At 35.4% G+C, this 16,997-nt stretch overlaps 1 protein-coding gene across 5 annotated transcripts in view; it reads left to right on the forward strand.

Annotated features, from left to right (window-relative positions):
* LOC111064312 (mitochondrial uncoupling protein 4) overlaps positions 1-14,687 on the forward strand; it is a 71,037-nt gene extending 56,350 nt beyond the window's left edge. For 2 of the 5 annotated variants that reach the window (XM_039433765.1, XM_039433762.1), the window contains exons 7-8: positions 2,130-2,222; positions 14,463-14,687. In XM_039433765.1, the coding sequence (XP_039289699.1) occupies positions 2,130-2,222; positions 14,463-14,637 (268 nt within the window). In that variant the 3' untranslated portion in view covers positions 14,638-14,687. Of the gene's footprint in view, positions 1-2,129; positions 2,223-4,600; positions 4,704-11,726; positions 11,946-14,462 lie in introns of those variants that run through there. The other 3 variants (XM_039433763.1, XM_039433761.1, XM_039433766.1) reach the window with 2 other exon arrangements.
* The last annotated feature ends 2,310 nt before the right edge of the window (positions 14,688-16,997 follow it).

Raw genomic sequence — 16,997 nt, forward strand, 5'->3', positions numbered from 1 at the left:
ACCTCACTATAGAACAAGAACAACCACAACATGATGCTGTATGACCACACATGATACAGTACGAAACCAATATGATACAGTATCATCTCAACTTGATAAACAACACTATTTATTTATTTATTTATAAGGTTAGCAAAAAAAAAAATACAAGAATCGGAAAAGAAAAACAGGCTATTGCCTAAAACTTCTTCAATTTCCTAATTTAGTTTTAAATTGTCCAAATATTATAGGTTATGTCCATTCAAATTTCTACACCAAATCACAATCTAAAATATAAATTAGAATAAAACAAACAATTTTAAGTTTGGATGGATTAATAATAAAAGTTTCTTAAAAACATGAAACAAACTATAAATTCACAAAATAAAGAATAAAAACACTTAAATTTTGAGCTAGAAAATATCACATTCACCATTTTAAGTTTGGATGGATTAATAATAAAAGTTTCTTAAAAACATGAAACAAACTATAAATTCACAAAATAAAGAATAAAAACACTTAAATTTTGAGCTAGAAAATATCACATTCACCATAGCTATATAACTATGATTTGATACATTCGCTATCTGCTTTGTCGAATGATAGCAACACATTGGTGTTGCGTTGATCAAAAATTCTGAGATTATGTTCTCAACCAGTCAGGATAGCAAAGACGACTCGAGCTGTATTGGGACACTACAGTGACAGTGAAAATATAGTTCTAAAAAGCTCTAATGGGATTATTCATACTAGCCCGGCCGGGCTGAGTGGTAATAGTCTAATAATTATAACTTGTGGGAATTATATGTTCACTGTTACTGTTGTTTGCGAATCCAGCTTAAGGAGTTGAACCCTTCAGTCTGCCAGCGCTACCTGGTCGTGGGTTAGAATCCCGCCGGTAGGCATGGATGTTTGAATATCTCATCAAATCACCTTCATATTTATTTATTTATTTATTTATTAGAACAGTCACAAACACGATATTTGGAAAGAGAAACAGGCAATTGCCCAAAACTTCTTCAATTCCTTGATTTTGGCACATAAATAGTCCAAAGTGAGGTTAAGTTTAAAATTTCTGTTTTCACCAAAGATTAACACTCAGAGAATACGTATTCGAGATATGACTGATGAATTTTGAATTTCGAAGGTTTGATAAGAGCCGGAAATAACACTAAACAATCCGAAAGTTTCAATAATATTGAAATAAACTTGAAAATTTTGAGCAGAAAAATTAAAACTACTATCACTGCAACTATCAGCTGATTTTTTTTCATTCGCACTTTCCATTACCCAAGGACAAGCAAAAAGCTCATGTGGGTATCATACGCATTAAAAAATACATCTACCTTCTCTGATACACTCTACCTTCGCCTCACCACTATGTTTTCACTATGATTCATCTTATGTCGGACAGGAGGTAGAGTGTATCAGAGAAGGTAGGAGATAAAACAACATAGAAAGTAGTTTAGTTTAGTTTAAACTAGCCCGTAGCTGAAGCGTAGTTAAACCCGTAGCTGATCGGGTTGAAAATAATGCTTGTATTAAAATGAGATGAACGTTGTGGAAGACTTTTAGATAAGTGCATTATACAAACACACTTAATTACCTTCTCTGATGAAAATAATGCATGTTTTCAAATGTTTCAGAACATATTGGAACAGCGAAGGTAGGGTTGAAGGTAGATGGAAGCGGAGACACATTTAGTTACATGCATTATTTAAACACGCTCAGCTACCTTCTACCTGATACACTCTATCTTTGCCGTTCCACTATGCTTTGATCTTAACGTATTTGATCATGAACCACCTCGAATTCACTTCTACCATAAGTGTACATGATTTTTCAAATGCATAAAATTATATTGTGGATTTAATCGTTTATTTTACACTAAATTTTAACCTCAATGAAGAGTAATTGGAAGACTGAGAAAGAGATGGACACCCGAACAGGCCCCAGAAGTCTAGTCCATGATAGATGATGATTTTCGAAAATCACAATAATTTTTTCTAAAGATCATGCCTACTCGAGCTCCAGGCTTCGGGGTCGGTTGTTTAAAGTAGTAATTTTTAAACTTTACTGTAAAATACTTGTAAAACTGTATGTGCATTTCAATAAGTATTTTCTATTTTCAAATTTGTTTTTGTTTTCAGTGGATGTGCAGGACTAGTAGCAGCTACGATGGGCACTCCTGCCGATGTGGTCAAGACTCGAGTCATGAATCAACCCACCGATCTGGAAGGAAGGTTAGTTTTATCAGCATTATCACGAAATCCAACTCCATTAATACCTTTTGCTTCCTATAGCTTTCATTTGTATTCAGATAACTAGTCTTTGAGAGTATCCCACTCTTTCCAATCGATTTGAGGTAAATATTTGGGGCTTGTAAGTAAGCATGTCCTTAAGCAAGCAAATAAATAAGTTAGTATATGAAAAATGGGAAAGTATGTAGTGGTATAAAAATTAATGAAGATAATTGTCATCCTCCTGATATTGGCTATATGTTTCTCGTCTTTCGTAGTAAGTGTATATCAGTTATATTCTCCTTCATCTGCTCTGTAGGTAATATCAGGCTAGTTCACGGTTTATAGGTTCTTCAATTAGTAGGTTCTCTAATATTATCACTCCAATTACGTAGGTTGTTGATTTAGGTAGTCATAAAACATTTGTAACCTTTCCATTGCATTAGAAATTCGCCTTCGTTTGGATAAACTTGGTCCTTAAAATGAGATTTCAAGGTAAGTAGTTGAGTTACCTGTAAAAATGTTTCACTAACTATTCAGAATTAGTAATAATTCTCCGATTTATTGAAGGTTAGCCGCTTACAATTAGGAAATTTGAAATAGTTGATTTGAAAATAAATTTAGTAAAACTTTGAAGTTATTTGGAAGAACTCGTTTCGTTACAAAATGAATAGATCTTTTGCTGGTTTTTGCTCTGTATGTTTGTTTCAGATGTTATAGGATACTTCAATCTCACCGAAATCTCCGAGATTTCTTTCAAGTTTCTACAAAGCTAGGTCAGAAAGAGGGTTTGATTATATTCATACTTTTGTACTAAATTTGAACTCCCGTCAATGAGATTTTTCGTTCAGAAATATCATCAATATTATTTGCTTGACATTGTTAGGTTTGCTAGTTAACAAATTTTCTATAGATTTTTGAAATAATACCTCCCACGTACACAATTTTTTCGAAACCCGTAATGAGAAGAATTCTATACAGTCATTCACACTAATGAGAAAATATGAATAGGTAGTTATTATTAAACGAAAATCCCAATTAAATGCCGTTTGTGTCAGAAATCATTGATGAATATTGATGTTCCCGGTCTGAAAAGGATATTCTTCAATTATTGATGTTTCTATTGAGGTGCTCTGACAGAAATATGAATGACTGTTCGGGGAAAATTTGTAGAGGGTTCAACTCAGGTTTGAAAACAAGTGGTTTTTGAGTGGCTACTGTGAAATATGTCATTTTGAATGCCTACAGATGGAAATTACTGAGATATTGCAATTATTATTATTGAGCAAAGATCCAAATTAAATGCTGTAAATCACCCCGAAGACTTCTGCTACTGCAAATATTGACAACAGGGTTAAAAGCTGGATGGAAGCGCTACTATACAAAAATTATTTGTCAGTCCAGAAACACAAATAATTCCCGGGCTGATAAATAATCATTGAATAGTAACGCTCATCGAATTTCCATCTAGCTGTTTACCCTGTTGTCAATATCTGCAGTAGCAGAAGTCTTCGGGGTGATTTACAGCATTTAATTGGGATTTTCGTTTAATAATAATGATTCATATTGTCTCATTAGTGTGAATGAGTGTATAGAATTCTTGTCAATACGGGTTTCGAAAAAAAAATTGAACGTGGGAGGTATTATTTCAAAAATCTATAGAATGCAAGATCGGGGTCTACGGGGTGATTTACATCATTTAATTGGTATTTTTGTTCAATATTATTCATTAAAGCATTTGAACAAATGCAATTTCTAATTTATTTCGATCTGGAAACAATATAAAATTAAATGAAATAAAATTTATTCGTCCAAAACAGAAATATAGAAACTTAGAATACAGAAAATATTCGAGCAATATAGATTGTTCGATAACAGAAAAATGAAATATAGAAACTGAATCCTTTTTACAATATAATCATGCGGCATCATTATAAAGATCTTTTACATTAATGAATTAAAGAACAATATCTCGAATAGAGAGAATAGAATGATATCTCGTTTTTCCACCATTGGATATAGATATTGATATTCTCTTGAAATCAGTAAATTCTTGGAAGAAGTAGGCCTAAATGCGTGGAGAATTTTCATTGCAGATCAATATTCAAAAATTTTCAAATAATGTAGGATTTAAATAATGTAAAGTGATTTCTGCTCTTCATAACAGATCTTAACCTTGGATTATTATAAATGATTAAAATTAAATTATAAATTGATTATCTATCAATAAAATTGTAGAAACAATTCCACTTCTACCATTTGTTTTTTAGATTTAGACTGTTGAGTCGTTTTTTATTCTTTGATGTTTTGCCGATTTTCCTGTATCAACTTCAATATGTACGTATTCTGAAACCACTTTCTTCTCATTTGAAATGTTTTAGGAAATGAAACATGGGAGAATAAATGAATCTAAGAGAAAATTAAATTAAACGATATGTTTAAAACGATAAAAGCCTTGTTTGAAAGAGGTTTTATAAGAAATGGGTAAACTACTAATGGGTGCCTTGATGAGGTAAGAACATTCTACTCCAAGAATCTAGATACTCTTATTTTATCATGCCTTTCAATTCTGTCGGCTTAGAAATACGAAGATAATATTATCCTATACACTTCCTAGTTTTAATCCAAATATTGATAGCAATAGTAAATTCTAGAATAAACTTCATCAATTTCTGAATGAACAAGCTTACTAAAATATATTCATTTCCTATAAATAAATGAAAATATTGCACCCATAATTATCTAGAATAATTGTTATTTGCTTGCCTTACTTATGAATGAATTTGAAATTTTTAAAAACCGAAACCAGTTTTTCTAAGTATCAATAAATCTATGGTTTTTTGACAATTTCTTAGTGTTTTTCATTCAATATGAATAAATTACCACAATATCAACTTCTCAACTACACAAACGTTTGAAAATGAATGAATCTATTCATTTGCCAAAAAAATATAAGAAAGCTTTACAAAACTTTATAAATTCTTTATGCGAATTTTATGCTACTGCACTTCTTAACTAAAGCACATACAAAAAATACAGAAACTGCCAATTTATTACATAAAATATGATAACTTTACAATAATAATTAATTTATAATAAGTATTATAAATGCGTACTTCCACAAATCTGAGATGAAAACTTATTTTACTTTATTAGATCATTGAAATATATTACAGCTATAAAACAGTTTTGCGTTATTTTCCAATGTGTGATTTCGGAGTATAATATGATGTGCTTCGCAACTAGGATAATTTATGGTTGAGTGTTAGAGAGGACTAGAACGTCCCAACTCCGCCAAAAAAAAATGTTTTAGTTTTCAATGTAGTTGCATTTTGTTCAACTAGTTGCATTTATAACAATAGGAAACGTTCAGTAGGTATATATTGAACGATTATATTTATTTATTTACAATACAAATGACACTAATGTAATAACTTTGAAAGATGAAATAATAAGGTAGTTCTTGTGCTATTTTTCTTCCAAATTTATAAGTCACAAAGTCCAAGATAAGGTTAGAATTTCACGTGTACAATTTTTATGAAATTCTAGTCCAAAATAAACATTAACACATATAGATTATATATTGAACGATTTATGACGGTCAATCTTACTTAAAACATCGTATTGGTTCATGAATGTATGAGATAATATTACTGTAAGGAATTTTTTGTATAGGCCGAGAATTGAGCATTTTTTTTGTGTTGGGGAACCATTGAAAAGACTGAAGTTACATGAGTGATTCTATCAATGTATGAGACAATACTATTGTAAAAAATGCCATGTGCAGGAGGAAAATTGAGCAATTTTTCGGGTTGAGAAACATTGATATGGCTAAATTGATGAGAGTTCAGGATGGAATGCACATTTTCTCTCTCATTTGTTCAGAACACCTCGAGAAGATGAAGTGGATCAGCTGATATTCTCTTCAAACATTTGTGAGTACTAATGGAAGTATTTCATCTGTGACATTCCTAGAGATGGAAGTGCTTGAATTGTGTGGAGAAGGCACCATGGATGACTTCAGGGCCTCTGGAAAGATGAAGTTGGAGCCATCAGAAGGAAAGTTGTTAGAAAATGAAGATGAAATTCAGTTTGGAACCTTTCAAATCAGCTACAGACCTCAATTCGAATGTGTAGCGCTTCAAAATTTTGCTACAAAGCTTACTTTGGATATGTAGCGCTTCGAAACTCAGCTACAAAACCTACTTTGTATGTGTATCACATTAAAATAGTGTTCAAATAATGCAATGTATACAAACGTCTCCGCTTCCTTATATGAAAGATAATATAATACTCTGTAGTTTCCATTTTTCTATGATTCTACCTCCTTGACACATAAAGCATTTTATTCAGTCCGAGAGTTTCTGGATGACCATTGACCATTGACAGCTTCTCTTCCTGAGATCCAACCCATTAATACAAATTACTCAATTCAATGTTAGTTGGATTCAACAAGTAGCCCTACCTAAGTTGTTAATAATTAACTTATTCAAGGCCTCCAGTGTGTGTTTTTAGTTCTAGTTCTAGAATTTTTACTTTTATTTGTAATTAATTCATTTATTGACTGTAATTGGTTATATTGATTCTAATTTGTATATTGACAAAGCAGAAATTCTCTACATACTGTAAATGTTATGTACGAATATGAAATTGCTAATAAAGAATTTGAATACTCCACCTTCGCCGCTTCAATATGTTCTGGCACATTTGGATACTTTCCTTATTTTCAACACTCTCTGCTACCTTCTCTGATATACTCTACCTTCGCTCTCCACTATGTTTTGACCCTTTAGGCCTAGTTCACATCTTGGCCTAGTCGCTGGCTAGTAAGGTATCCAGCCTGGTAACTCAACGTTGGCCAATGAAGGCCAACGCTGGCCAAACCACCCATCCACACACTGGCGCTGGTCGACATTGGGCCAACATGTGGATGCGGCATTACCTATGATTCATCTTTTTTCTGATTCCAGATATTTAAGGATATTAATTAAGATGGCATTGAATCGTTTATAGTATTTAACAGGTATTTTCCAAATTACCATCTCTGACACTAGATGTTGATTCTAATGTGTATATTGACAAAGCGGAAATTCTCTACATACTGTAAATGTTATGTAAGAATATGAAAGATTTACAAGATTTAATTCACAAGTTTAAATTACACACTCTACAATCTCTGTTCCACTATGTCTTAACCCTTACCTATGATCCATCTTCTGTCTGACGCCAGATTTTTTAGGACGTAATAATTGTAGGGTAACCGTCCACTGGAACCGTATTCAACCGCTTCGTTCGTCCGTTGGATCGGACGAATCTGCCGGCCGTTAATTCGGCTGAACATGGTCGTCCATTGGAACCGTTCACGTCAGTCTAGTTCAGTATTTGGCTGGTTGCCAATTATTGAATTAACTACTAGCACAGAATTACTATAGGAGTTTATAGGAGTTTTATTATAGGAGTTTATTATAGGAGTTTTCTCTGCTACTAGCCTGCTGGAGAGTGGCCCGTTTTATATGGGAATGAAAATATTTAATTCAATCCCATCTTACATAAGAGATTGATGGCTGGAAGGAGTTCAAAAAAACACTCAGGGAATTCCTTATTGTATTGTGTCCGTACAGGTTAGCAGACTTCCTTGTTGAATAATGTTTGATTGATGTATGTTATGTGGGATCTGTTGTGTTGAAATAGGAGGGATGGTAGATATTAGATTAAACTTTGACGTGTCATATACTGCGGGATCGTTGCTCCCTTAATGCAGTTCAGTAATTGTGACGAACAAGAAAATTAAAGTAAAGTAAAGTACTATCATAGCCACCAAAATTTTTCATAAACAATGATTATATTGAGATTTTGAAAGTTGAATAAACAATATCTACTAAATTAGAAAAATTCGGCACATTTTCCACATTTCAACTTGAAATAAAAAAGATTTTGCTTGACCTATGGTTGAAACTAGTCGTTGTAATATTTTAAATAATAAAGGGTACTTCAAGTTTCAATATTGTTTTATTAATCTACTAAATTAGTTATTCATTTCAACAATATTACCTTCAGATCCTATTTGTTCAGCAATCTTTGTCCACAGATTCCTTTGAACATCACGACGATGATATCTTTTGTCTCGCATATCCCTCAATGGAACACGCTCTTGAACCAAACTTATCAACTATTCATTGTCCATAGTTACAACTTTATAAAGCAGAACAACTTCAAAAAACAAAAACAAACAAGACTGTGAAACAATTTTAGGTTAGGAACACTTTGTTGTCTCAGCTCGACTAGTTAGATAGAGCCGGAAACCCCCATTCATTTCGGATCGAAAAATTGCACGGCCATATGAACCTGTTGCAATGGACGAGCATCTATTCCTTTCTTTGTTGGGGGATCGTTCGGTTGAGTTCGGTAGTTTTCGGCCGATGCTAGTTCGGACGAGAACGGTTTCAGTGGACGGTCCACCTTAGATGGCATTGAATTGTTTATAGTATTCAACAGTCACCTTCTCAGCTACCTCAACTGTGCAGCTCCACTCTCTACCTCCGTAAACAAAGCCGTAGTGCATTCGTGTGACGTCAGCACAGGTAGGGATCCTACACCAATAAAAACACTAGCTGCTATAGATCAGCTGAAATCAACAGATTTTTATTGATGTAGTAGCCCTACCTGTGCTGAAGTCTCACGAATGCGCTACGGCTTTGTTTATGGAGGTAGTGCTCCACTACGTGTTAATATTCAGCAAAGTGAGCAAATCGCACACTTTTTTCACACACCTTGTGTTCTTCATAAATTGAGTGGTTTATCTGTTATTGTGCTGCAGAGGCATCTCTGTATGTTTGTATGCTATTGTTGACTTATTATATCTTATTATTTATTTATTTATTCGTTGATATAATTACAAATCATATGAATATGATCGGGATAGAACAACAGGCATAGCCCAAAACTATTCTGTTCCCAAATTTTTAAAAATAATTAAATGTCCGAAAAAATAGGTTATGTTCTTACTGAGGAAATTTAAAGTCAAAGTTCTGTCTAAGAATATATATTAGCTAGAAATTTTGAATTTAGAATGATTAAAATACCAAATTATAGTCAAATTTTGCACTTAATATCACCGCACTTTGAATAAATTGAGTTATTTCAGAAAATTTTGAAGCCAAGAATATACACACAACTTTCAACTAGGCTCAGCTGTTACAAACTTGTATATTATATACATTATATCAATGTATTATAAATCAACTATTTATATGAATACTCATATATAGGTTGCGGCAGCGAAACTTCCTTTTTTTAAGTGATTAGAACTCATTGTATGTATCAGAAAGTTTGTATTTATTTTTTGTAATGTAGGCACATATATAACGTTTTGTTCCATTTAGTTTGAATATCAAATCAGGGAGGTGATGCCCCAATTCTCCATACACTGAGTAAACCGATTTCTGGCGTTTGTCATGACTCCTGTCAGCATTGCAGGCGTTATGTTAGCAATTGGTCTTCTAATCTTGAACGGTCCTTGAACGGATCACTCAAGCAAGGGATTTCTAAAACCCCCATAGAAAAAAATCACAAGGGTTCAAATCGCGAGATCGGGCTGGCCAATTTGGAGTGGTTCTAATTGAGATGAGACGTCCTGAAACGTGTTCCCTCAATTGAAGTCAAGCTCTGAAAATCCTACACAATAGCCATCTTGTAATGTGAGATTACATAACCTTATCTTTTGGACAACATTAACATTTTATCAAAATTTTTGGAGAGAAATAGTACAGGCTCAGCCTAGTTTTTCCTCCAATGTCATAATTGTATTATGATTATAGTATTTTATACAATAAATGAATGAATGAATGTATGGATGGAAATGAAGATCATCATGAACAATAATTTGTCTCACAGAACGATCGGAAAGTCCAAGAGCAGACGCATGTTTGCGCGCTGAACGCTGTGGTGATCGCAACATTGAAACTCTCACTGTCTCAATGTTCTCAGGTGACCTAATGGGCTGAGGGACTCCAGTTCTTCGTCTTGTCGCACTTGCAGTTTGTCTGAACGTAGTGACCCACGTAACAGTTGATTTCCGCTCAGGGGCAGTAGCCAAAGGGGCTAAATTAAAGCGATTTTGAAATGCACGCTTGGTTATGATCAAAAAACATCCGCTCGAAAAATACGTCTCAACGGCAAATGCACGCTTCTCATTGTTTCAATGCATGATGGCAACTGAACATGTCGGGAAGCAAACTTTATGGTTTGGCCTCTCTAATGAGACCAAATTTGCTCTACTACGACATCAGCTGATTGAATTGTGCTCACTTCAAAAAAGGAAGTTTCGCTGCCGCACCCGGTACAATTTGTACGACTATAAACTGGAAGTTTGTATCAAATTATGGTGTTGTGTATCAAGTTGAGATAATACTGTATCATATTGTGTTGATACTGTATCATGTGTAGTGATACAGTAACATTTGATGTTGATACAATAGAGAAAAGATAGCATAAGAAGATATCCCATGGTTTGTAGAATTCATTCAAAGTTTGGAAGTTTTGTATCAAATTATGGTGTTGTGTATCAAATTATGGTGTTGTGTATCAAGTTGAGATGATACTGTATCATGTGTAGTGATACAGTAACATTTAATGGTGACACAAAAGAGAAAAGATAGCATAAGATATCCCATGGTATAGGGAGTTTATGTCGTAACTTTTACTGTTATCTCAAGTCGATAGTCCACGTAGTTCTTTCCCTTGAAGCTGTGTGACACTGGTAGTCTCTTATATTGTGCCGTTCATACATTCTCACCCCAACAAAACAGTGAAAATCAACAATAATCGACAGTAATCGGCTTGAGATAACAGTAAAAGTTACGATTTGAACTCCCTATACCATGGGATATCTACTTAGGCTATTGTTTCTCTATGATATGATTCATACTCCTATATTTATATTTATAAAATTATCTATATATCACAATAGTGGGGTCCATGTTATAATGGCAGTGTATAAAGATTGGAGAAGTACAGTAAAGTACGACTTGAACTCCCTATACCATGGGATATCTACTTATGCTATTGTTTCTCTATGACTTTATTTCTGCATGGAAAACATACAAAACATGTGGAAATTAAGAGTAATAGAAAACTAAGCATTCAGTATTATCATTCTGCTCCACTATAGAAATACAATGAGAAAAAAAACAAAACAAAAAAGCAAAAAAAAAACAAAAAACAATACAGCTAATGGCTTACTCTACTAGAGCTACACTGCGAACGAAAAATACATCAAAAAGACTACTCAACTAGAGATACAATAAAATAACAGTGGACAGCAACTCAAGATAGAGATTCACAAGTTACAAAGATTATAATACATATACAACATTAATATTCTGACTCTGTTTTTTTCACAATTTGGATTGTTTGCTGTGAATAAATTGAATTTTAATTTGACTTGTTGCACACTGTGTGGTTGTTTTTTCATAAATATTGAGTGGTGTATTTGTTGTTATGTTGCAGAGGCATCCTGTACAAGTCGTCAGTGGACTGCCTGATGAAGACGGTCGAGAACGAGGGTTTCTTCGCGCTGTACAAGGGCTTCCTGCCCGTCTGGATCCGGATGGCCCCGTGGTCGCTCACCTTCTGGCTGTCCTTCGAGCAGATCAGGCACACGCTCGGTGCTACCGGGTTCTGAGCTCAGCACTCTATCTGTCTACTACAACACTCTAAGCAAGTATCTATGACTATTATTATCATTACTATCTATCACTATCTTATTACTATATATCTATCTATTACTACTATTATTATTATTATTATTATTATTATTATTATTATATTCATCATGTAGTATTTGCCCCGTGCTGACGGATAGTGAGCACTCTATCAGTCTACTCCAACACTCTAAGCAAGTATCTATGTATACCCCGTGCTAAGGGATTGTGTGCACTCTATCTGTCTACTACAACACTCTAAGCAAGTATCTATGAATCGTGCTACCGGATTGAGAGCACTCTATCACTCCATGGCCCGGTTGCACAACAGCCGGTTAAATTTCAACCGTGATTGATTTCATGATTTGAATTTTCCGTGATTTGATAAGACGGCTTCTCTGATTGGTTCTCGTGGGATTAATCACGGTTAAAATTTAACCGGCTGTTGTGTAACTGGCACTATGACTAGAAAAGTGCCCCGTGCTACTGGATTCTGAGCTCGGCACTCTATCAGTCTATTTCAACACTCTATGCAAGTATCTATGTAGGTACAGTACGCGTCCCGTAGCTTTGCCTCCGTGACTTTGAAACTGCATATAGGCTAGGTATGGTGAGCGGGGTGATATTCCTACTTTTAAAAAACATACGCTCCAGAGTACCTAGATCCCTAGATGGAGGACAGGAGAAAGCTCCATACAGATGTTCGATGTTTTTGAACGGGTATTATAATTGTTGTCTAGTGGCTCTCTGCCGATAGGCAAAGCTACAGGACCCGGGCTGTACCCGTTATCTATGACTATTATGTTCATCGTGCTACCGGATTGGTGCACTCTATCAAGCTGCATCCACATGTTGGCCCAATGAAGGCCAATGACGACTAGCACCAGTGTGATGGTCAACGAATCGCTCCGATTTTGGTCGAGTGGAGGCCAGCCCAGCGTAGGCCAATGAAGGCCAGCGCTGGCAAACCACCCATCCACAGTATATAATAACGTTTGACTTGGGATGTACATGCGCAGCAGATAAAGCATACAGCGGGAGGGATACAGAGGCACGATGTTGCCGTTTTGAAGCGGTCTAGTGACTGTTCATGTGCTCATGCTACACATGCTAAGTTTCCTGTCTGAAAGCAGTCAGACGACTGACAAATTGGTAACTGCGCTTCTACCTATGACTCTATTAATCACTGTAATTGGCTGATCTCCCTCCATTTCTCTGCGCCGCGCTATTCCTCCAAGTCAGAAGTAATTTTGTACTGACTACAGTCAACCAATGCGTACTGTTTCCTGTTTTGTCGTCTGCTCTGCTGATTTTTCTTTGTAATTGAGTTGCTATAGGCCTGATTTATTATTATTGCCTTACTTTTTATTGTTTGTATAGTTTTTATTGGGTTCATTTTAGTTAATGTTTTCAATGTCTATCATTGATGTGTTGCTGGCTACCGCTGGCCTTAATGAGGCACTGGTCACATTACAGTGTGGATGGCAAGACCAACGCGGCCAAGCCTACCAGGCTCGGCCAGCTTACTGAGCCAACATGTGGACTAGGAATTACTTTACTCCAACACTTTAAGCAAGAGTATCTATGAGACTATGGCCCGGTTGCACAAAATCCGGTTAAATTTTAACCATGTTTAACTGTACGAGAACCAGTCAGAGAAGGCCTTTTTGAGAAGACGGCTTCTTTGATTGGTTCTCGTGAGATTAAGGCTGTGCAAAGGCTAAAAATAAACTTTTTACTCGTGATATTTTTCAAAGTTTTTTGATTTGTTTATCATCAAACTATAAAAATGAAGAAGTTTTCTCAGGAAAACATTTTTTTCAGATCATTACTTTTTGAGATATGAGCGCCTAAAGTTTAAATTTTTGGGACAGAACATTTTAAATTCGGTAAGAGATAAATCCATGAGATTTAGACGATAGACTCTTCATGGTATTGTTGATCTATGATATGATTCATACTCCTATATTTATATTTATAAAATTATCTATATATCACAATAGTGGGGTCCATGTTATAATGGCAGTGTATAAAGATTGGAGAAGTACAGTAAAGTACGACTTGAACTCCCTATACCATGGGATATCTACTTATGCTATTGTTTCTCTATGACTTTATTTCTGCATGGAAAACATACAAAACATGTGGAAATTAAGAGTAATAGAAAACTAAGCATTCAGTATTATCATTCTGCTCCACTATAGAAATACAATGAGAAAAAAAACAAAACAAAAAAGCAAAAAAAAAACAAAAAACAATACAGCTAATGGCTTACTCTACTAGAGCTACACTGCGAACGAAAAATACATCAAAAAGACTACTCAACTAGAGATACAATAAAATAACAGTGGACAGCAACTCAAGATAGAGATTCACAAGTTACAAAGATTATAATACATATACAACATTAATATTCTGACTCTGTCTTTTTTTCACAATTTGGATTGTTTGCTGTGAATAAATTGAATTTTAATTTGACTTGTTGCACACTTTGTGGTTGTTTTTCATAAATATTGAGTTGTGTATTTGTTTTATGTTGCAGAGGCATCCTGTACAAGTCGTCAGTGGACTGCCTGATGAAGACGGTCGAGAACGAGGGCTTCTTCGCGCTGTACAAGGGCTTCCTGCCCGTCTGGATCCGGATGGCCCCGTGGTCGCTCACCTTCTGGCTGTCCTTCGAGCAGATCAGGCACACGCTCGGTGCTACCGGGTTCTGAGCTCAGCACTCTATCTGTCTACTAGAACACTCTAAGCAAGTATCTATGACTATTATTATCATTACTATCTATCACTATCTTATTACTATATATCTATCTATTACTACTATTATTATTATTATTATTATTATTATTATATTCATCATGTAGTATTTGCCCCGTGCTGACGGATAGTGAGCACTCTATCAGTCTACTCCAACACTCTAAGCAAGTATCTATGTATACCCCGTGCTAAGGGATTGTGTGCACTCTATCTGTCTACTACAACACTCTAAGCAAGTATCTATGAATCGTGCTACCGGATTGAGAGCACTCTATCACTCCATGGCCCGGTTGCACAACAGCCGGTTAAATTTCAACCGTGATTGATTTCATGATTTGAATTTTCCGTGATTTGATAAGACGGCTTCTCTGATTGGTTCTCGTGGGATTAATCACGGTTAAAATTTAACCGGCTGTTGTGTAACTGGCACTATGACTAGAAAAGTGCCCCGTGCTACTGGATTCTGAGCTCGGCACTCTATCAGTCTATTTCAACACTCTATGCAAGTATCTATGTAGGTACAGTACGCGTCCCGTAGCTTTGCCTCCGTGACTTTGAAACTGCATATAGGCTAGGTATGGTGAGCGGGGTGATATTCCTACTTTTAAAAAACATACGCTCCAGAGTACCTAGATCCCTAGATGGAGGACAGGAGAAAGCTCCATACAGATGTTCGATGTTTTTGAACGGGTATTATAATTGTTGTCTAGTGGCTCTCTGCCGATAGGCAAAGCTACAGGACCCGGGCTGTACCCGTTATCTATGACTATTATGTTCATCGTGCTACCGGATTGGTGCACTCTATCAAGCTGCATCCACATGTTGGCCCAATGAAGGCCAATGACGACTAGCACCAGTGTGATGGTCAACGAATCGCTCCGATTTTGGTCGAGTGGAGGCCAGCCCAGCGTAGGCCAATGAAGGCCAGCGCTGGCAAACCACCCATCCACAGTATATAATAACGTTTGACTTGGGATGTACATGCGCAGCAGATAAAGCATACAGCGGGAGGGATACAGAGGCACGATGTTGCCGTTTTGAAGCGGTCTAGTGACTGTTCATGTGCTCATGCTACACATGCTAAGTTTCCTGTCTGAAAGCAGTCAGACGACTGACAAATTGGTAACTGCGCTTCTACCTATGACTCTATTAATCACTGTAATTGGCTGATCTCCCTCCATTTCTCTGCGCCGCGCTATTCCTCCAAGTCAGAAGTAATTTTGTACTGACTACAGTCAACCAATGCGTACTGTTTCCTGTTTTGTCGTCTGCTCTGCTGATTTTTCTTTGTAATTGAGTTGCTATAGGCCTGATTTATTATTATTGCCTTACTTTTTATTGTTTGTATAGTTTTTATTGGGTTCATTTTAGTTAATGTTTTCAATGTCTATCATTGATGTGTTGCTGGCTACCGCTGGCCTTAATGAGGCACTGGTCACATTACAGTGTGGATGGCAAGACCAACGCGGCCAAGCCTACCAGGCTCGGCCAGCTTACTGAGCCAACATGTGGACTAGGAATTACTTTACTCCAACACTTTAAGCAAGAGTATCTATGAGACTATGGCCCGGTTGCACAAAATCCGGTTAAATTTTAACCATGTTTAACTGTACGAGAACCAGTCAGAGAAGGCCTTTTTGAGAAGACGGCTTCTTTGATTGGTTCTCGTGAGATTAAGGCTGTGCAAAGGCTAAAAATAAACTTTTTACTCGTGATATTTTTCAAAGTTTTTTGATTTGTTTATCATCAAACTATAAAAATGAAGAAGTTTTCTCAGGAAAACATTTTTTTCAGATCATTACTTTTTGAGATATGAGCGCCTAAAGTTTAAATTTTTGGGACAGAACATTTTAAATTCGGTAAGAGATAAATCCATGAGATTTAGACGATAGACTCTTCATGGTATTGTTGATCTAGTAAAACAAAAATTTTCTGAATCAATTTTTAAGATAGTTATTCAATTTACTAAAAATAACTCAACTAAAAGTTATTTTTAGTAAATTGAATAACTTTTTCAAAAATTGATATTTTTAGAAAATTTTTGTTCTACTAGATCAACAATACCATGAAGAATCCATCCTCTAAATCTCATGGATGTTAGTATATCGTACCGAATTTGAAATGTTCTGTCCCAAAAATTTAAACTTCAGGCGCTCATATCTCAAAAAGTAATGATCGAAACAAAAAATGTTTTCCTGAGAAAACTTTTTAATTTTGATAGCTTGATGATATACAAATTAAAAAACTTTGAAAAATATCACAAGTAAAAAGTTTATTTCTAGCCTTTGCACAGCCCTTATTCCACGAGAACCAATCA

This window comes from Nilaparvata lugens, chromosome 8 (genome assembly GCF_014356525.2).
Source record: "Nilaparvata lugens isolate BPH chromosome 8, ASM1435652v1, whole genome shotgun sequence".
Classification (NCBI taxonomy): Eukaryota; Metazoa; Arthropoda; class Insecta; order Hemiptera; family Delphacidae; genus Nilaparvata; species Nilaparvata lugens.